The sequence below is a fragment of the Rhineura floridana genome, chromosome 2 (assembly GCF_030035675.1).
Source record: "Rhineura floridana isolate rRhiFlo1 chromosome 2, rRhiFlo1.hap2, whole genome shotgun sequence".
Classification (NCBI taxonomy): Eukaryota; Metazoa; Chordata; class Lepidosauria; order Squamata; family Rhineuridae; genus Rhineura; species Rhineura floridana.
In genome coordinates, this window is record NC_084481.1 from 14,005,490 (window position 1) to 14,027,814 (window position 22,325).

A 22,325-nucleotide genomic window follows, 5' to 3' on the forward strand; every position below is an offset into this window, starting at 1 on the left:
TTTTATCTGCTTTGGTTTTGCATAGATGCCCTCGTCTCTGCCCTGCAGCCAGCAGAAGCTCGGGGCCAGGCGGGACACAGTGGCATCTCGTAGAGGACACCCTCCCCTTTCCTGGGGTATATGATTTGTCCTGGCCCAGAGCATATTTTGGGGTGGGCACCCCCAGTTACTTAATTATGATTTTATGACATCATTATGTATTTATGATAATATCAGAAGCCTGATGATTTTGATTGCAGAAATGTATTGTTATTCCTGATGGGGAGAGTCCCCCGATCACAGTGATTTATCATACAGGGTACCCCAACATATATTTTGGGGTTCAGAGACATATGAAGTTTGGCTTGAAGTTGCTGTAGCTGTCAACTTTTCTTTTTTAGTTTTGCACTTTCAAGCAAATAAGGAACTGGGAACTAGGAACCAACTTCAGCGTGGTGTGCAGAAGCCCATTGATTTTCATACAGTCGCGTTGCACTTTTAAATGAGTAACTTACAAAAAAAAGTTTCCCCAAGAAACAAGGGCACGCGTTAGAAAGAGCGAGAACTCTTCTGTTACTTCTCCCTGCCCTTTGAGGGCTGAACACGTCGGAGTCCAGTCACAGCAGCTCCCAATCCTGGATTTCTATACGGATTCCTTTCAACAACTCGCACGTGGGAGGGGAGAAAAACCCCATTCATTGCAACTCCAAACTTATTCTTTGTCTTACAGCGCAACCAAAACCATGTTTACTGAGCAGTAAGTCCTACTAAATTAAATGGGGCTTACTCCCAGGCAAGTGGGGTTGAGATTGCAGTCTCGGCCTTTTAATTTTTTTACTAGTCTATGCCAGCAGCCTTCAAGACAAAGGCCGGCGCGAGGACTACATTTCCCACCAAACACGCCACAGTTGACGCAGCCTCGTTTTCACGACGCACGCGCCGGCCCCTTCCGGCTCGAGAGAAGACGGGGAAGCGGAAGGCTGCCTAGCGACGGAGATCGTTCGGCCAGTCTGTCAAAGTCAGCCATGGCGTCTGGGTGCCGGATAGGTCCGTCCATCCTCAACAGCGACCTGGCTGCGCTGGGTGCCGAATGCAGCCGCATGATGGACTGTGGGGCAGATTACCTGCACCTGGATGTAATGGACGGGTAACTCCGCCGAAGCGCGCTGGGCAGTGAGGAAGTAAAGGAGGAGGAGGTGGTGTTGGTGGCTCCATGATTTCCGTTTGACCGCACACCCTTTAGTCATGTCTGTAAACCAGCAAAGACCATAGAGATAAAATACGCACAGCCCGTGCTTCCGGTTAAAATGTGAGGCGGCTGTTGGCCTCTCTGGTGAATCCCCTCTCTCCCCGTGCGGATGTTTCTAATTTCTTAGTTTAGAACGGAAGTTCCAGTTCCCTTCGGTTGACACACCCCGAGAGAGAGAGAAATTCCCAGTGGGCATTTGTTGGTTTTGGTGAAACAGAGCAAGTCTTGTGTTAATCTTGGGACACTTTATGTACTATAGTGGCGTAGGCCCTCGTGAACCGCGTGAACGCTTTCAACTGCTTCACTTATGAAGAAACATACTGCAGATAGCCATATATTTCTTGCAAACTGCAGGGCGTAATTCTAAATAAACCTTAGTTCACCATTATGCCATAAAAGCTCATACCATAGTACATATGTTAATATTTGGTGTTGCTACTTTGGAGGAGAAAAAAAGTTCCTTCCGAACTCGCTCTCTAAATGCCGCTCTAGCATATTCTCCTCACTCTTTAGTACTTGAGAGCAGATGTCACAGGAGTCCAGAAAACACTTTTGTCTTGGGGTGCTTCCACACAGCAGTTTATTGTGGACGCTGGTGCTGGTCATGCATGCAAGTTTTGTTCTGTGTTCACGTAATGGCGTTTTCAGAATGCCCCCCCCCCCATATTTTACCCCATTTAATCTGGATTTACCATGTCTGCAGGGTGGAACAGTAAATGTAATTTAAATGGAAAAAATATATGGGGTGGCATTTTGATCAGAGTGTTGTTGTCTAGATGTTGCACAAAATGTGCATGCATGCTCCAAATCGACAATAAAGTACCATGTAAAAGCACCCTTTACACACATGCCCCTTCCTTTATCTCTTACAGGACCTAGATTTCTTGGTTATAATCATTAAGCATAAAGAAGCGCTGGCTTGTGTTGCTCTGTTTTTAAAAATAAAATGAAAATTACAGAATCTGTTACAATGTGTGAGTGCTTTTAATAAGTGCTTCTAAAATGGAAATGGACTGCATGTCGATTCCAATTTATGGCGACCCTATGAACAGGGTTTTCATGGTAAGTGGTATTCAGAGGTGGTTTACCATTGCCTTCCTCTGAGGCTGAGAGGCAGTAACTGGCCCAAGGTCACACAGTGAACTTCATGGCTGTGTGGGGATTTGAATCCTGGTCTCCCAGATCGTAGCCCAACACTCTAACCACTACGCCACATTGGCTCTCTAAGTACTTCTATGCCAGCTGTATAACTAAAATATGCATGAGCATAATTAAGTTTCTTAAACCTTGTACACAACACATTTTATTGGGACAGCAATTCCTAATCGCATAGCTGTGGGTACCTCTGGCACCTTTTGCCTAGCAATATTTTTTTTCTACCCTGGTGATGCTAGTTGGAGCAATGCTTTTGTTAACATTCCAGTTACAAGCAAAATTTAATTAGCCATCATTTGTCCACAATATGTTATTGGAGTGAATGATGGGAGGATTAAATTGTGTCTGTTACAGCTTGCTTGGAAACTTGCAGGCACTTTTTACGTTACTTTTAAAGAAACTACTACAGAATACACAAGTACTTGTATTATTATTATTATTAATATAAATGTTATTGCAGTGGGACCCGTTTCAGCAGATGCACTTCTTAGTGCATGTATCTGGAGCAAAACAACACTTTTTTTGTTCTTTGAACATGACTATCGTATCCATAAGTAGGAATCGACTTGAAGGCAGTCCATGTGTACAATATTCCAAAACATACTTGTGTCTGAAAATGCACTAGAAGAGTCCTGCACTCAGCTTTCCCTACTGTGCACACAATTGAGCAGGATCATGCCCCTAGTCCCTCCTAACCTCTGTAGCCCTAGCAAATTCAGTGGAGATGAGACACACACATCAAGGTTGTGTAGGATTCTCAATACATGGAAGAACCTGTGTGCATAAAGCTGTATGTATGTAGAACTTTGGGTTGTATTCAGTGTACCACTAAGCAGATCATTCCCTCAAATACTGCTCTTTATTTACCTGCTCAGCGTGCGGTTGTCTGGGGGGCATGACTAAGAGATCCGCAGAGGATAGAGCTAGGATGTTGTTCCTCAATTACATGTTGACTAAATGTATGGGAGGTGGAACAGGGTGCAATGTGGCTCTCTCCAAACAAGAATCCTATATACAGACTCTATAAATCACTCTGAAATCAGTGGGATGTTGGGCAGCCTTATAGTGCTTCAGGCATGAATCCTTAATTAAAGGAAGTTCACAGAAGCAAAGTTTCCTGTCTCTCCCACTCTCCTACAGTGACCTGCAGTCCCTGAAAAACCTCTCTGGAGGATTAGAGAAAGCCCCTGCCCCTGAATAATGTGAGGTGGAATGTGGGTTGACAGCCAGGGAGAAGCAGGGACAAGGAACTTCCCTTCTGTGATTTCACTCACGTTGACTTATCTTAGGATCCAACCAAGTGACGGGCAATTCTCTCCCCCAGCTGTACCCATTCTCCAACCTACATTGCTCCCAAGATACCACAACCCTCCAAATAGGTTTTGGGAGGATTGCAGGTGGGAGGATGGGGCAGAAAACTTTACTTATGCAAACCTCCTTGAGTTAACTTATATTGAGATCCAAATTTACAGTGAGATGTTATGAACACCTCATTGCAATACACAGGCCCTCTTCTCTAATTGTCATAATAAGCATTTTGCTGTAATCTCCCTCTGTGGCGCAGTGGTAAGCAGCGGTAATGCAGCTGAAGCTCTGCTCATGGCCGGAGTTCGATTCCAACGGAAGGAGGAAGTCGAATCTCCGGTAAAAAGGGTCGAGGTCCACTCAGCCGTCCATCCATCCATGGTTGGTAAAATGAGTACCCGGCATATGCTGGGAGGTAAAGAAAGACCAGGGAAGGAACTGGCAATCCCACCCCATATATGTGGTCTGCCTAGTAAATGTCGCAAGACGTTACCCTAAGAGTCGGAAACGACTCACACCATAAGTGCGGGACACCTTTACCTTTTAATATTGATCTGTGTGACTTTTATGATTTCTCTAGCACAATGAAACCATAACCAAATGCCATTTCCATTCTGAAACTGATTGACAGTTGTAATAGTATATAACTATTTTTACCCCAAATATTCAGTTGGAATCTTAATATATAATTTTTTCCCCAATTGGGTAGGCATTTTGTCCCAAACATCACTTTTGGCCATCCTGTTGTAGAGAGCCTTCGGAAGCAGCTGGGTCAGCAACCCTTCTTTGGTAAGCTATTAACATACAATTAAAATGTGTATTTTTAAAAAATGTTTTATATGGAAGCTTCAACACTCATTGCCTCCAGGTTCTTAACAGCAAAATTGGAATTTTATTTCACATTGTTAGGAATATGTATTTCTCTTAAAATGTCCAGCATTATTTTTCAAGAACCAGTTCTACACAAACCTCTTCAAAAGCTTCTTGACACTCACTGGTATGGAGAGCTGTTATTTGTTTTATCCCCTTCCTGTTTGAGCACTGTTTTGAGCCAGTAGGATTGTATACATGGCATGGAAATAAACTCCATGACTGTTGGATGATCCAGACATGCTATTGGAGCAATTCTAACTCCAAGAAGCTGATAGGAAAGGCTTAATATCAGGCAATACATAAAGGAACTCTTTTATCATGTAGTAGAAGGCCTCAGCTAATGTTTATCTTTTTTTTCTAATTTGAGTATCATTTGTGTGCTAATGATAGGTGCTGAATCTGGGACACAGTTCCGTAATATTCTGAAATGAAACACGTAACAAATGGCTCATAGTTTGCTTCTCAAAAATCTTGCTGAGTTTTGAAGTTATGAGATTTGTAGAAATAATACACTTGGAAGTAACCGTTTCTTTGAGCCAGCACCTTAAAACACTTTCTGGCACACTATCATATTCTGCAACACACATGGAATAGAAATAATTTTAAAAATAAGTGATCCTAGCTATAGACTACAGCATAATGGTCTAAAAATGCTTGTTCCTTACTCTGCTTTATCGGGCTTTTTAAATAAATCATTGAGATTTGGACATTGAAGCATCTTGAATTTCGAGAGGAGGGGCCATATTGATTTCTGTTAATTCTAACTCCAAGAAGCTGATAGGAAAGGCTTAATATCAGGCAATACACTGTTCTGAGCATCAGACAAGATTTGGGGACCTTTTAAGTGCCAGATGTTTTGCTGTATGAATTTATGAATGCCTGCTTGAGGAAACGATTCATTGATTCACCTTTCTGATCTACTTGGTTCTTTCTAGATATGCACATGATGGTTGCTAAGCCAGAACAATGGGTGAAGCCCATGGCTGTAGCAGGTGCAAATCAGTACACCTTTCACATAGAAGCTACGGACAATCCAGGGGCACTCATTAAAGATATAAGAGAAAATGGGATGAAGGTGAGAAGCTTGGTGTGCTAACTCATTTAACAGCTCGTAAGGCTTAAACTGCTGAAGCTGAGGCACTTTTTCTGAATTACAGATGGCAGAACATTTCACATTTACACCAAAAGGCTTTATTTTTTGCAGCACCTTAAAAAATGCCTGCCCTCAACAGACCACACATCTGTTTATGTGAGTCACTGTTTGGGGCATTTATCCAAATTTGGAAGGAGGCAAAGTTGAGAGCATTGATGCAGGCAGAGACGATGCAGGCAGCCACTAGAGGTAGATAATTCTTATGCATATCTATACTGGGAGTGAATACTGCATTTATATCTGATGAAGAATTACCTGCTTCCAATGAAGTCTGTTTTGGAAGGAGATCCAACAGAGCAGTGAGGCCTGTGCTGTGGTTGGATACTTTGGGCTGGCAGGAACATTTACTTATTAATATTTCTTGTGGGCTAGGAATTCTTGCAACGCACTGTTTAGGAACTACCGCCACGGGGTAGAATGATGCTTATAGTTTAGGGGTATGTGCAGATGGCAGCTGCCTGTGTTCCTTGTTATTTCACTCATGCATAATCAAAGACATAGGAATATGTATTTCTCTTAAAATGTCCATATTGTTTATCTGAGAATACAAAATTCACAATAAATTTATAATGGCCGTCATCTTTGTGGGGTAATTGGCGAGCAATTTCAACTGAAACACTGTGGTTGTGTACTCTTGGGCTGACATAACTGGAAAGAGGCACCTGATCTTTTTAGTAAGAGCTCAGAAGAACCTGTTTAATCCTTGGAAATGTAAGATCAATGTCTACATTAAGTTTTGAAGAGGCTAAGAACAAGTTTTATTCATAAGCAGTTGTGGCAGAAAAATGAACTCAGGAAGACCAGACTGGCTACTGGTCTCCCCTACCCCTTTCCTTTCCATGGAGGATATGTTCACTGGCAATATTTCCTAGCGGGAATCAGTTCAAAGCTTTTTTTCTGTACAGGCAACTTAATCTTAACCCAAGATGTAGTGTTCTTTGAATATGGAATCGTTTACTGTGTTTCTTTTTCATAGGTTGGTTTGGCTATTAAGCCAGGAACTACAGTAGAATATTTAGCACCATGGGCCAGTCAGATTGATATGGCCTTAGTTATGACAGTGGAACCGGGATTTGGTGGACAGAAGTTCATGGAAGATATGATGCCAAAGGTATTTTTGACATTTATTATTCCAGGTGTAAGCAGCTGTGAATATGGCAGAGTTGTGGGAACTGTTCATTGGAAAGTATTGTTGCACTACACACTGATTATTCAGTTTTTGCACACATGGATTACAGTTTCTGTGACTTGGTAATATTATTCTTTCTGTGCTGTTAACAGGTTCATTGGCTGAGAACACAGTTTGCTTCCTTGGATATTGAAGTGGATGGTGGGGTAGGGCCAGATACCATTCATAAATGTGCAGAGGTAAGACTAAAAAGCAGTCTCTGTTAAGATTTGAAAATATATAATAATAACAACAATAACAATAATAATAAATTTATTAGTCGCCCATCTGGCTGGATGTCCAGCCACTCTGGGCGACGTACAAGATAAAAACAATACATTAAAACGTTAACATTTAAAACCATAACAATAAAAACCTAACCCACCCCAAAAGCCTGCCTGAAGAGCCAGGTCTTCAAGGCCCGGCGGAAGCTCATCATAGAAGGGGCATATAAGGTTTCTAGCTCAAAATAGTTGCAGGAACTACCTTGTTCTGTTGGGTAGTCCAAATTTTAAATGCTCATGACTGTAGGAAGACCAGTACTTGATCTTGGATTTTTACAAAAATCGTTTTGACTAGTTGCTTTTGGAAACATGATTGTTGAAGGGTGATTAAGGCTGCAATCTAGTATACCCTTACCTGGGAGTAAGTCCCATTGAACCCAGTGGAACTTACTTCTGAGTAGACATACTGGATTGCAGTCTAAGTCTTGCACTTTTGACAAGCTCTGTAGGTCCTTTCTTTACTAATGAACAGCAAGAAGAATGTATATATTTAGGAGCTGATTTGGCAAGTTGTTACTAATTTCTTACTGGAAAATACTGACCTTATCTCACAAATATATCTAGACTGTTTTAATATAAATATGAAATACAGTTCTGCTCTTGCAATATAACAGGGTTTATCTTCCTTTTAGGCTGGAGCAAATATGATTGTGTCTGGGAGTGCTATAATGAAGAGTGATGATCCCAGAGCTGTGATTAACCTCCTGAGGAATGTGTGTTGTGAAGCAGCTCAAAAGCGCTCTCTCGACCGGTGAAATCGAGATATGACCAAAGGAGATGCATGCCACTTTCATGTATATGTGTGGGTGGGATATTGTGGAATTACGGTGCTGCTAAAGCAAGACTGCAGTACTAAAGATTTATTACGGTGCTGCAGAAAAGAGCAGCACAAAATAAAATTGTCTTGCCCGTTTGAAAGTATATTGGTCCAGTACTATCCCTAGACTTCAGAAAACAATTTTGTAATACATGCTACAAAATCTGGGTGCGTCTTGCTTGAGGATTGTATGTAGCAGCCTGCAACCTAAGACAAATTTATTTTGTTCCACATTACAAATTTGTTCATTCCTTAACATCTTAAATGCTTGAAAATAAACACTTGAGATGACTGAAATAGGTAGCTAGTTACCTACTATAGGTAGTCCAGGTCTCTTTAAGCTCTGTAAATTTAAGGATACAAAATGAAGAGAAGGGGAAGATGGATGAGCAAAAAATGTCTGCTTGAAAAACTCAATACAGTAAATAAAACTTGAAAATACTTGGATCTCCCAATATAAGTACCACATTAAAAAGCAATTAGTATTGCTTTAAAATTTTATTTGCTCTTAAATTGAAGTGCCTTGCAAAAGTAATCAGACCCCTGCCCAATGCTCTCATGTTACTGCATTACAAAGAGTACCTTGTAATTTCGTTCAGTATATTTTGTTTTGAAACACTGAATCTCAAAATCAATTATCGTAAGGTGACATTCATTTTATGCTCGGAAATGTTTGTAAGAAACATAAAAAACAAACATGTTGCTTCCATAAGTAGTCAACCCCTGTGCTGTGGAAGCTCCCAGTTTAGACAGATGAAAGAAATTGCCCTATCAAGGACAGTTACCTTACCATTGAACCATGGACCATCCTCACATTGTTAGGATAAAAAAAAAAACCCTGTGGAAGGATCATTGGTCAGGCTGTGGAGCTGAAGGAAAATGAAGACCAAAAAACATTCTACAGAAGTGAGAAATAATATATTACAAATGCATAGATTAGGAAACGGGTACAAAATAATAGCCAAGTGTTTGGCTAGAGAGCACAGTTGGATCAATAATCAGGAAGTGGAAGTTGCATCACACTACCCAGGCACTGCCAAGAAAAGGCCATCCTTCAAAACTCCGCTCCAGCAAGAAGACTTGTGAGAGAAGCCACAGAGAGACCAACACTTGGAAGGAGCTATAGACTTCAGTGGCTGTGAATGGAGAAATGGTGCAGCAGTCAACCATATCAAGAACTCTGCATAACACTGGCCTGTATGGGAGGGTGGCAAGAAAGAAGCCGTTACTCAAAAAGTACCATCTGAAGTTTGCCAGAAAGCATGAGTGCCCCAGCTGCGATGTGGGAAAAGGTTTTGTGGTCAGATGAGACCAAGATAGAGCTTTTTGGCCAAACTCAAAGCGTGTGGTGCAAACCTAACAACACACCATCCCTACAGTGAACTGTGGTGGTGGCAGCATCATGCTGTGGGGATGCTTCTCATCAGCAGGGACTGGGCATCTTGTTAAAATTGAAGGAAGAATGGATGGAGCAAAATACAGGGAAATACTGCAAGAGAATCTGCTTCAGTCCAATCTCATTGAGAATCTGTGGTGCTCTTTGAAAATTGCGGTCTACAAGTGACATCCAACCAAGCTGAACGACCTGGAGTGAAGATTCCAAGAAGAATGAGCCAAAATTCCTCCGACACTGTGTGCAAAGCTGGTACATACCTACCCCAAAAGACTTAAAGCTGTTATTGCAGCAAAAGGTGGCTCTACCAAATATTAATTTGGGGTGGTGGTGGTGAATACTTACGCAAGCAACGTTTCAGGTTTTTATGTTTCAGTTTTTTATGTTTCTTACAAACATTTCACAACATAAAACCAATGTCACCTTACAGTAGTTGATTTTGAGTTTCAATGTTTCACAATAAAATACACAAGAACGAAATTACAATGTACCATTTGTATATGAAAGCATTGGTCAGGGGTCTGATTACTTTTGCAAGGTACTGTATATGGCAATAGTAAGAATCTGTAAGAAAGAGTAAACATGAACTCAATATACAGCACACCTTGCTTCATTTTAACTGGGAAAGATACTCCACAGAAGTTCCATATTTCAGGAAGTTATTTGTAATGCAAGTACCTTAAGAAATGTTACTGCTTTGTCATCTGCTGATGAGGTAGTGTCTTTTGAAATGAAAACTGAGCCCTCTTCCTCCTCAAGAGAAAATTGGTCAGAGCTACATATGGTGTGCTACTTCATTCTTAACTGAGGACTGATAAACTGATTATGAAAATAAATGTTTTTATGAAACTTGCAAGTCTCCTCCCTTAATTAAATAGCAGACTCTAGCCTCTTTCCAAAAGCTAAGCCCCTTGTCAAACTAGCTTTAATGGGACCAACTGTGAAATGATGAGGGGCTAGAAAGTCAGCAATATTGGCTCAATCCACTGCCTTACTCCTATACACGCTGAGAAACATAGGTTGATGGCTCTATAATGGGAGACAGGTGGTTAAACAGTTGAGGCTTTAAAACGGGTAACTAATAGTGCCCTGCATACGTTGTTGGACTACAACCCCCATCAGCCTCAGCTAGCATGGACAATGGTGGTAGTAGTCCAGAAATATCTGGAGGGCACCACATTGATGGCCCGTTTTAGAGGTCTTCCTTTAGGCACCTTGGTGGCTCACGAGCCTGTGCTTGTATCTTGACTTACACATTGAAATGATCAGCTGAACTGCATTAAAGGAGAACATCCATAAAGCCTCTTCTGCAGATCATTGTTTTTGAGTTAAGCCCTTTGCTTGGGCTAATATAGCTCAGATGCACAGGTACATAAGGGAGGGAAGGTTAATCAGATGCTGTATCAGAGGCCAAATGGAGTTTTCAGGGTCAGGAACTGATCTCCAAGTTAAACCTCTAGAGCAATAAAATTTGAAACACTGAAGGGAGGATATAGAATAATACCCCGTGTCATGGTCAGATCACTATCTGGTGAATATAGACCTCTCAATGCCACACACCCCTCGCAGGGGACAAGGACCTATTAGAATGGTCCACCCCAGGCGCCTGATGGATCCGGAAGGATTCCTGAATGCACTGGGAGATTTGGAGCCTGCCGAAGGACGCCCGGTCGAAGCCCTGGTGATGGAGTGGAATAGGGAGCTCACTAGGGCAATAGACCGAGTGGCCCCGAAACGTCCTCTCCCCCTGAACAGAGCTCAGACAGCGCCCTGGTATACGCCACGGTTGCGGAGCCTGAGACAGGAGGTGAGACGACTAGAGCGCCGGTGGCGGAAATCCTGCTCTGAAGACGATCGGACACTGGTTAGAGCAGCAATAGCGGCCTACCAGGTGGCAACAAAGGCAACAAATAAATAATTCTTTGCTGCCTCTATTGCGTCTGCAGAGTGTTGTCCCAGGAGGCTGTTCCAAGTGGTCCGTAGCCTGGTCGGTCCAGTTGCTCAGGAACCCATGGAGCATTCAAAAGCCTCCTGTGACAGATTTGCTAAACATTTTGCCGATAAAATCGAACGACTGAAGAGCACGATTCCGTGCGCCGTGGACACAGGAAGTGAGCCAGAGGCGGTTAGTAGCATTCCTGTCCGGTGGGATCGGTTTCAGCCTCTTCCTTCTGAGGAAGTGGACAAGGTGCTCTCTACTGTGAAGCCAACCACTTGTCTGCTGGACCCTTGCCCCTCATGGCTCATCATGAGCTGTAAAGAGAGGCTGAGTGAAGGGATCAGGGCGGTGGTAAATGCATCCTTGGAGGAGGGTGCAATGCCAACAGCCCTCAAGGAGGCAGTAATAAAACCCATCTTGAAAAAGTCCTCCTTGGATTCCCAAGAATTAAATAACTTTCGCCCAGTCTCTAATTTGCCACTCTTGGGCAAGGTGATTGAGCGCGTGGTGGCCAAACAGTTACAGACACACTTGGATGAAGCAGATTATCTAGACCCATTCCAATCGGGATTCAGGACCGGACATGGAACTGAAACAGCCTTGGTCGCCCTGGGCGTTGGATAGAGGAGAATATACCTTCCTCGTCCTCCTCGATCTCTCAGCGGCCTTCGATACCGTTGACCACGGTATCCTTTTAGATCGCCTGGGGGGACTGGGAATAGGGGGCACTGTTTTACAGTGGCTCCATTCCTATCTCTCAGACAGACATCAACGGGTGGCATTGGGGGATCAGGTTTCAGACCCTTGGCCTCTCAACTGTGGAGTGCCACAGGGATCTATCCTCTCCCCCATGCTATTCAACATCTATGTAAAGCCGCTGGGAGCCATCATCAGGAGATTTGGGCTGCAGTGTCACCAATATGCAGATGACACTCAGCTCTATCTCTTGTTTAAGTCCTCACCAGAGTTGGCTGTGGATACCATGTCCAAGTGCCTGGATTCCGTAAGTGAATGGATGGGAAAGAATAGGCTGAAACTGAACCCCGACGAGAACGAGGTGTTGCTCGTGGGGGCCAAGAGAAGGTTGGGGGATATAGACCTGATGTTTAATGGGGTAAGATTACCCCTGAAAGACCAGGTCCGCAGCCTTGGGGTCATTCTTGACTTCCAGCTGTCTATGGAGGCTCAGGTCTCGGCAGTGAGCCGGGCGGCTTGGTATCAATTACATCTGATACGGAGGCTGCAACCCTGCCTTCCTGTCCATCTGCTCCCACGGGTGATACATGCCCTGGTCTCCTCTCGCTTAGACTACTGTAATGCGCTCTACGTGGGGTTACCCTTGAAAACGGTCCGGAAATTACAGCTGGTACAGAATGCGGCGGCGCACTTGATTAAGAACAGCCATTGCCGTGATCATATCACCCCGGTGTTAGTGGATCTACACTGGTTACCAGTTGTTTACCGGGCCCAATTCAAGGTGTTGGTATTGACCTTTAAAACCCTATACGGTTCCGGCCCAGTTTATCTGAAGGAGCGCCTCCAGCATCACCAATTATGCCGCATGACAAGATCAGCCACACAAGACCTTCTCTCAGTCCCATCAGTTAAAACAGCTAGGCTGGTGCGGACCGGAAAGGGCATTTTCGATTGTGGCCCCCACCCTCTGGAACTCCCTTCCTTTCGCTCTTCGCCACACCCCCTCCCTGACAGGTTTCCGCCGGGCCTTAAAGACCTGGCTATTCAGGCAGGCCTATGGGGTCTCCGGGGACAGGTCAGTTTTTAATGTTGTTTAGTGCTGTCTAATTTTAATTATTATATTTCTGATTATATTGTATTTTACCATGATATTGTACGTCGCCTAGAGTGGCCGTTTATTCAGCCAGATAGGCGACTCACAAATAAAATTTTATTATTATTATTATTATACCTCAGAGGTCAGTTACAATAGCTGTAGCCAGATGTTGATAAAATTAGTGCCTCACAAAAGTAATCAGACCCCTGACCAATGCTCTCATATTACTGAATTACAAATGGTACATTATAATTTTGTTCTGTATGATACTTTATCTTGAAACACTGAAACGCAAAATCAATTATTGTAAGGTGACATTGGTTTTATGTTGGGAAATGTTTGTAAAGAAACAAAAAACCTGAAACATGTTGCTTGCATAAGTATTCAACCCCCACACATTAGTATTTGGTAGAGCCACTTTTTGCTGCAGTAACAGCTTTAAGTCTTTTGGGGTAGGTATGTACCAGCTTTGCACACAGCGTCGAAGGGATTTTGGCCCATATTTGGCAGATTTGCTCCAGGTTGTTCAGCTTGGTTGGACGTTCCTTGTGGACTGCAAGTTTCAAAGAGCTCCATAGATTCTCAATGGGATTGAGATCAGGACTTTGACTGGGCCACTGTAGGACATGCACGTTTTTGTTCATGAGCCACTCCAGTGTTGCTTTGGCCTTGTGCTTGGGATCATTGTCCTCCTGAAAAGTGAATTTCCTCCCAAGCTTCAGTTTCTTAGTGGACTAAAGCAGGTTCTCTTACAGTATTTCCCTGTATTTTGCTCCATCTATTCTTCCTTCAATTTTAACAAGATGCCCAGTCCCTGCTGATGAGAAGCATTCCCACAGCATGATGCTGCCAACACATTTTACTGTAGGGATGGTGTGTCTTGAGGCATGGGCAGTGTTAGGTTTGTGCCACACATAGTGCTTTGAATTTTGGTCAAAAAGCTCTATCTTGGTGTTGTCTGACCACAAAACCTTTTTCCGCATCGCAGCTGGGGCACTCATACTTTCTGGCCAACTCGAAACATGCTTTCACATGGTACTTTTTGAGTAACAGCTTCTTTCTTGCCACCCTCCCATACAAGCCAGTGTTATGCAGAGCTCCTGATATGGGTGACTGGAGCACCATTCCTCCATTCCTAGCCACTGAACTTTGTAGCTCCTTCAAAGTAATAGTTGGCCTCTCTGTGGCTTCTCTCACAAGTCATCTTCGAGCACTGAGTTTTGAAGGATGGCCTTTTCTTGGCAGTGCCTGGGTGGTGTGATGCAACTTCCACTTCCTGATTTTTTATCCAACTGTGCTCACTGGGATATCCAAACACTTGCATATTATTTTGTACCCTTAATCTATGCATTTGTATTACATTATCTCTCACTTCTGTAGAATGCTCTTTGGTCTTCATTTTCCTTCAGATCCACAGCCTGACCAATGATCCTTCAACGGTGGAGTTTTCATCCTGTCAATGTGACAGCAACTTTAACAATGTGACAGCAACTTTAACAGTTCACAGGCAGAGGCCAATGCTAAGGTAACTGCGTCCTTGATAGGGCAATTTCTTTCATCTGTGTAAACCGGAAGCTTCCACAGCACAGAGGTTGACTACTTATGGAAGCAACATGTTTCAGGTTTTTTTGTTTCTTACAAACATTTCCCAACATAAAACCAATGTCACCTTACAATAATTGATTTTGCGTTTCAGTGTTTCAAAATAAAATGGTAATAAAATATTACCATTTGTAATTCAGTAATATTTATTTATTTATTATTTGATTTATATCCGACCCTTCCAGCAGGAGCCCAGGGCAGCAATATGAGAGCATTGGTCAGATCTGATTACTTCTGCAAGGTACTGTATGTGGCATAAAGTATTTTACAATAGATCAAATATGAAATGGAAATGGACTGCCTTCAAGTCGATTCCAACTTACAACAACCTTATGAACAGGGGTTTCATGATAAGCAGTATTCAGAGGTGGTTTACCATTGACTGCCTCTGAGGCTGAGAGCAGTGACTGGCCCAAGGTCACCCAGTGAGCTTCATGGCTGTGTGGGGACTCGAACCCTGGTCTCCCAGGTCAGAGTCCAACACTCTAAGCACTACACCACACTGGCTCTCCAGATCAAATATAGAATGTGCTATATTTACAGCAACTTTGGTACTGAGCAATTGGATGAGTATAAGACTCATTCACAAATAACTTAAGATCTGTGTAACATCAACTAATTTTAAAGAAGAGTTCTAACAGCTGCATTATGTCTTTCAAATTTTTGCCGTAGACAAAATCGACCAGTTCAGTAGCTTTGGATAGCTCTCAGGAAAGATGTGAATGATTAACAATGATTGCGGGCCAGTTCTGTTTATTTTAGAGAGAAAAAGAAGTTGGATTTAGCAAGACCTTAGAGTGAACCAAATAAATTTCTTTTATTTAAGCACACACACACACACCTTTGATCCTCATGTTTTTTGTTCTCGTTTAAGAACAGAGTTCTGGCCAGGTCCTAAGTGTACTAATTTTATAAAGGTGTTGCAATTTAAGCATTAGAAAAGAATTGGGAGACAAAAGCTATACCCAGGAAAAGGAAAGTCTACTGTTGGCTAGCAGCAGTACAGGTATATGATCTCAAGATACTTGTATCAGGTTGGGAATGAGGAATGACAACAATAAAGTCAAACTGGCTAATTTATTCCCTAGGGTGTTTCCTATATATATTATTTCTATTGTCTTGCAATAATCAAATCGCTTGAATCGTTTTTAAAGGCAAAACATGAAGGAACTGCCACTTTTTAATCAAGGAGCTGCAGTTTCTCCCACACTGCTACAAAGGACCCAGGCCCTGGAAGAAGATCAGAAGAGAAACCAGAGGGGCTGGCCATCTCATGGTCTATTATACATTATGTTAATATCTGGGGCCAAGCCAACAATATCATGCCATAATCATAATTTGTGGTTTTATATACAAAGTCTGAGCTCCTAAAGGGGTACCACTTTACATGGTTCAGCTCTCCATTAAGCATCTCAATCCATCAACATCACACTGTAGTGTACAGAAATAATTTTTAATTTTAAAACCTTGCATTGAAAATGGCTATGTCAGAGGCAAGATTAAAAGTTTTAATTTTCAGGACAAAAAATGTTTTAAAAAGTTAAAACCAAAATTTGCACGAAGCTACAATCTAACAGTCTGTAACGTAGAAATGCAGCTGAACATTTTTACAATATCCAGTGTACTTCCAGTCCGGGAGGGGGGGAGTGCTAAAACTGGACTGTCTACCAGCTAACTAGCTTAGTTCTGGACAAGACACTGAAGCTTGCTTAACAATGATGCTTTCCTTACAGCCTTCAACAGTTCCTGACAGAAGATCCATCTTCTTTCACAGTATACTATCATAATGAATTAGCATCACTGAATGTGGGTGGCAAGCCTGTATTACTTTTGAACACCTAGCATCACTGGAGAATGCAGATAACATTCTAAACACAGCATTAAAGAATTTGAATATGAAAATAATTTGGTTTTCTCTCAGTATCTATTGCCTTGTTTGTAATACTAAAATTAGTTAAATGTCTATATTCCTATATAAATGCTGCAAGGTATGGATTGCATACTCATAAATCTGCTTAAATGTAATATAGTAGACAGTTTTTGTAGGCTAGACAAAGTCATAGTAAACTTGTTTAAAGCTGTAGCAAAAATGGTAAATAGTTCCAGTGTAGTATTCCACATTCTTAGTCCTTTCCATTCCTTTTACTCAAAAATGAAAAAGATCCATTGTGAAATCCAGGAAATCAATTACAGAAATTCATTTTACTTCATGTAAAGAAACTTTTGGCTTTTCTCTAGCGAGTTGAGTAACCATCACATTTACAATGGTTGATGCATCACTGGGCAAAACAGTAGACTTGTATGCTCCTGCTACTCACAAAAGCAACTACTTGTTGGGTAGCTATTTGTCTTCAGTTGAAATTTCAGCACTGCTAAGTAAAAAAAACAACACATTTTGCTGCACAGGAATCATACATACATTTAAAATAATATTTTCAGTCTCAGATGTGTTGGCAACTGGTGGTTGCAGTTAAGAGCTTCCACTTTTGACATCAAAGGTGTTAAACATCCAGACTAAAAGCAGTCTTCTCATTGTTCAGATAAAAAGAAACTACTCTTCAGCTCTTATCCTGCCTGTCAAAACTAAAAAAGAGAGAGAAAAAGAAAAAACCTGTGTTGCAAGTATAAATATTATGAGTCAAGCTATTACTACTTGTAAGAGCATGAAAATATTTTACCTTACACATCACTTCACTTTGGTTGGCTTCCTTGATGAACCACATTATTTTCTGTCACCTCTGTTTTTTCAAGCTGCCAATTCCCAAGTAAACATGGTTGCCGTCTTCCAGCTCATTGGCACAGCTTTTCTTTTGTGGCTGGTTATTTGGCAAACTGAAGGCAGCATATGAGGTACAGTCAGAGGCACTGTGGATGGCCACATTTGAACTTGCTTGCTGAACTGTTATCTGATCTTGGCACATTAAAGCTTCTGCTTCTTTATCCATTAGTGGAAAAACTCGATGTTCCCAAATAACAGACTAAAAGGAATGAAAGAGCGAGTAAGTTATTTATCAATAAAAATGTGACACTCCTTATGTAACAGCAAATGCTTCAAATACCATTTAGCAGAGAAACCTTTTCAGTAGTGCTTCCTTAACACAGTTCATCTTCCATTTTACAGTCTTTGAAACTAACTTATTGATGTGCTCCATGTATTCTTTCTGTAATACCTACAACCTCCCCCACCCCCACCAAAATAGATCAGGGCAGGGTATGAATTTGAGATAGTGGCTTGCCTAAAGCCTTTTACAAGCCAATCCATATCTTCTCAGAACACAACTCACTATACCCAGTAGGATTTACTTGGAGGTGAGCATTTGATTGTAGTCATGCAGGGTAATCCTATACATGTCTACTCAGAAGTAAGCCCGATTGAGTTCAATGGGATTTACACCCAGCTAAGTCTAGTACTGCAGCCTTAAGTGAGTTCACAGCTGAGGCAAGGATTCAGAAACTTTCTAGGACCACATCATATCATAAGAACATAAGAAGAGCCTGCTGGATCAGGCCAGTGGCCCATCTAGTCCAGCATCCTGTTCTCACAGTGGCCAACCAGGTGCTTGGGGGAAGCCCGCAAGCAGGACCTGAGTGCAAGAACACTCTCCCCTCCTGAGGCTTCCGGCAACTGGTTTTCAGAAGCATGCTGCCTCTGACTAGGGTGGCAGAGCACAGCCATCATAGCTAGTAGCTATTGATAGCCCTGTCCTCTATGAATATAAGAACATACATTTATTCCACTATCATTCCACTTGAAACCACCCCAAAGAATTCTGGGAAGTGTAATTTGTGAAGGGTACTGCCCAGAGCTACAATTCCCAGAGTTCTCTGGGAAGAGGGATTGACTATTAAACTACTTGGAGAACTGTAGCTCTGTGAGGAGAATAGGAGTCTCCTAAATTCTCAGCACCCATCACAAATTACACTTCTCAGGATTCTTTGAGGGAAGCCTTGACTGTTTAAAGTGGAGTAATAGTGGAATAAATGGATGGTTCAAATGTGGCCTAGCTCACACTCTTAGTGCTTGTAGCAAACTGTTACTAAATAAAGGCAGTATAGTATTTTCAATAGAAAATACTAGCCTTAATTTGTTAAAATACTTTTTTAAAAACCATCACCTCAAAAGTATTTTACACACTATATAATGCAAAAGATTTGAGCAAGAATTTAAAAACAAAACAAAAATGTTTATAGATAAAAAGGGCCCCTCAGCAGCTCACAAGTCAACAGATCCAGCTATTACAAAATGTATTTTTTACCCTTGCTTCTTGGATTATTTCTGAAGAGTGTGACTCCCTCAAGTAGAGAGAACTGTAGATTTCTGAAGTTATGTCAGCAATGGTTTCAGAAAAATGAGATGTTAAGTCAGAGTTGACTTGTTTTTCTTTCAGTGCTGGATCTTGTCCTTCAGAACTTCTGCTATATGTTCTATAATGAGATAAAATGAAGCTTTTTTTTCCAGACAGAAATTATCTAATGGAAAATAAGATGCTGTCATATTTTAAGGTGGATAAATTAAGATTTCTTAAAATTTTGATAAGAAAACCCCAATATAGGAGGAAATCTTGTAAGAGTAGTAAAGTGCAAAACCCTCCTGTGGTGCTGTCTTACCACATCCCTTTTTCATAATTATTACTAAAAAATAACAAGACATTTAACAGCATTAAAAAGCTATTTCCTTAGTTATTCAAAGTTAAGTATAAAAATATACATTTTTATTAAAAAATTAAAATATTGTTAGAGCAATAATAGGTCCTGAAAAATATGATATAGCGTTATATGATCAGAGCTATACAGAATAAAACATTATAGTTGTATCAAATGCAGTAGTTTTTAAAAAGTGGTCAGCAGCCAAATGCAGCAATAGGTCAAGGCTTCAGCTTTCTGGTACGGAAGCATTTCAGTGTTGGCATGCAAGCTTATTACGGATAAATGGAAATCCTGGACTTGGTATGGATTTCTGTTCTTCTTGAGAGAAGGAGTACAACTAGCAGAGCAATGGTGCCTGCTGTGGAACCAAGAAGGCAGTCTCTAATTTTCTTGTATCCAGTGAAGTACCAACCACTCCATCAATTTCCAGACGCTATGGCCAAGGAAGCTGATAAAGGATTCTAAAAAAAAAAACCCTGAGGAACATCCCACTAACACTGAATAAGAAATTTTTATGTCTACAACTAGAGACACTCCAAAAACCACACATACCCCTTGTTGTAAAAACTCTTATGGTTCTCTCGGGTACAGAAAAGATCAAACAAGTAGCCAGCGAATTCAAGACTTTATTCAAAATCTACTGCAGTAGGGCTAAACAACATACATTTCACAGCAAAGGATGAAGCATCCCCCCCCTTTTCCTGCTTCCCCTTTTTATATGTTTTTGAAGATCACAAAGGATTACACAGAGAGGCACACACAAAGGCTTATCTCACCAGGCAGGAAGGAATGTGCAGAACAAGACACAAAATATACACAGTTGCGTATGTGAATGTAGCATGCAAGTCTCATGTTGTCCTGGGATACAGCCTTGACTTTATCTATTTTACTTTTACTACACCCTCAAGAAATGAAGAAACACAGGTCAGCCCAGCAGCAGAGAGAAAAAAACTTTTGTCACTCTGTGGATGTCCAAGAGCCAATTCCAAACAGACAAAAAAGCAGGGCTGCCAAGAGGAAGGTACAAGGGGTATTGCAGTACCAGGTCCAGAGCAAGCGGGGGGTGGGGGGAGAGACACTTCAGTTTACTTTTTTTTTTTTTTTAGAAAGTTCTTGTAGAACCAAAGTTTTGAAGCAAAATGTGCAGGCTCCAGTTGTAACAATTATTTTGTGAGATATGAACATGTTCCAGCCTTTCAAAGTTTTTAGCCAATGAGGGGGATGGACGAGTAAGATAGAGAAATTTAGAGTCATTCAAGGGATGGCTTAAAAATGAATCATGAAGTCCCTTTTCCAGACAATCCTTTCTTATTATATCCAGGAGTGGTGGTGGTGGTGTATGGGGTTGAGAAAGCATGAGTTATGTCAGCCCTGCAAAGTAGGCCAGTGTCACTCTGAGGCAAGGCTGAGAGACTAGTGTACAAAAAACCCTGCAGTGTAGTCCAATATTATCCAATCTCTATTTTTTTTTTTTAAGGAAAATGCAATTGGGGAATGCTGTATTTGGGCAGGGGTGGGTAGAGAGAAAAGGATTATTAATTGCTTTCCCAAATATGGGGGGAAATAGGAGGCTTCTTGGGGGTGGGGTTGTTGCTGCTAGCATAGATACTGTACATTATATATATAATTGTCAAAGTTCAAAGGAAGATCTTCAAGACCACATTCAACTTCCATATAAGTACTCAAAGGAGTTCAACTGTGATCAGAGGCTGATGAGAGAGGTAACTCTCAGCAACCTGTACGTTTGAGCACAGGTAGAGAATTGGTACCTCCCAGGATCATAACAATGACATGTACCTGCATGAACAGGCAGTGTAAGGTTTATGTAGAGAAGATAAAATGTCTTGGAAGTCAGGTGAACACCACTGCAAAACTAACCAGCTGGTGCTGGTTCACCGGCACCAGCCCACTGATAGTATGTGATGCCGCTGAGGTGGTTTGGAACATAGTAGTGTATCTATTGCTTTTTTCTGAGTAACTCTGGTGTCTCAAAAGATCCTGCTCAGTCTCCATGCAAGACATTTCAATAGGCCTGGACTCTGGCATACTAGAGAATCTGGGATGAATGGTAAAGTCCACAATTCTGCTTAGAGAAGATTCACCCATGATGAAGTTATGTAGTTGTCTGAAAATTGGAGTGATGGCCCTTCTCTCTTGAATACAAGAAAATTGAAGGGTGCCTTCCTGGCCCTGGAGGAGGGGCCATTGCCATGCTAGCTATCCTCCTTCCTTCACAAGAATGGCTAATGATGCCAAACTGCATACTTTTTTCTCCAAAGAAAGCTGAGAATGTGTTCATTTATTAAGTTGATCTGTGTTAATAACCACTCCAAAGGGGGATCTGTTCTGCCTTCCTAAAAAGTTTAATTGCAATGAGTCTGACAGAGTTTTGTTTATTATTTTGATTTCAAAATACCCAGTGATGGCATTTGATCATATATCTTCGTTTTCTAAGGCTAGGATCCAAAGAGCTGCCTAGGCTCACAGAAAGAGTTTAGCCCAGTGAGGTATTTCTTCTGTTCTGTTTCTCTGGACAGCTGCTTCTCTTGGCTCCATTTCTCTTTGGGGCCAGATAGGGAAAAAACTCTCATGAGTTGGTTTGCATTTGAAAAGAAAATGAAGTGCTGTACCAAGAAATGTAATGCTGTGACCAATATAAAATCTGCAAATTAAACACAACAAGTGGGTCCTGTAACAAAAGGATGCAGGGTTTAGTGCACCTGTTTAGGGGTCCAGCCAGTCAGCCCCCTTTCCATACCCATTTTCTGATTCCCCCTCCCTCCAGACACTAAGCATTCTATGGCCAATGAGCATGCTCAGTATTCACTGTATTTTCTTTTTTGGTGTGTGGGGGGTTCCATTTAGGGTTATTTTTCTGAAGTTTTCTTCTGCAGTTCTTGGGATTTCCCCACACCTGCAGATACGTCCCCTTTTGTACAAGGATAGTCTGCTTCTACTGATAATGCAGC

At 41.7% G+C, this 22,325-nt stretch overlaps 2 protein-coding genes across 6 annotated transcripts in view; one reads left to right on the forward strand and one right to left on the reverse strand.

Moving 5' to 3' along the window:
* Nucleotides 1-915: 915 nt before the first annotated feature.
* Nucleotides 916-8,280, forward strand: RPE (ribulose-5-phosphate-3-epimerase). Of its 3 annotated transcripts, none has more exons than XM_061607870.1 (6): nt 916-1,126; nt 4,398-4,477; nt 5,497-5,636; nt 6,691-6,825; nt 6,996-7,082; nt 7,799-8,280. In XM_061607870.1, the coding sequence occupies exons 1-6, from the start codon at nt 1,005-1,007 to the stop codon at nt 7,919-7,921; spliced, it is 687 nt and encodes a 228-aa protein (XP_061463854.1). In that variant the 5' UTR covers nt 916-1,004; the 3' UTR covers nt 7,922-8,280. The 3 variants fall into 3 exon arrangements, with proteins under 3 accessions (XP_061463854.1, XP_061463855.1, XP_061463856.1); XM_061607871.1 differs by having other exon boundaries at nt 1,028-1,115; XM_061607872.1 differs by having other exon boundaries at nt 1,092-1,175.
* A 7,165-nt stretch (nt 8,281-15,445) lies between these two features.
* Nucleotides 15,446-22,325, reverse strand: part of KANSL1L (KAT8 regulatory NSL complex subunit 1 like) — a 105,475-nt gene continuing 98,595 nt past the window's right edge. For all 3 annotated transcript variants that reach the window (XM_061607868.1, XM_061607869.1, XM_061607867.1), the window contains exons 14-16: nt 18,966-19,134; nt 17,388-17,687; nt 15,446-17,292 (exon numbers count right to left, since the gene is read on the reverse strand). In XM_061607868.1, coding sequence (XP_061463852.1) covers nt 17,442-17,687; nt 18,966-19,134 — 415 coding nt within the window. In that variant the 3' untranslated portion in view covers nt 15,446-17,292; nt 17,388-17,441. The remainder of the gene's footprint in view (nt 17,293-17,387; nt 17,688-18,965; nt 19,135-22,325) is intronic.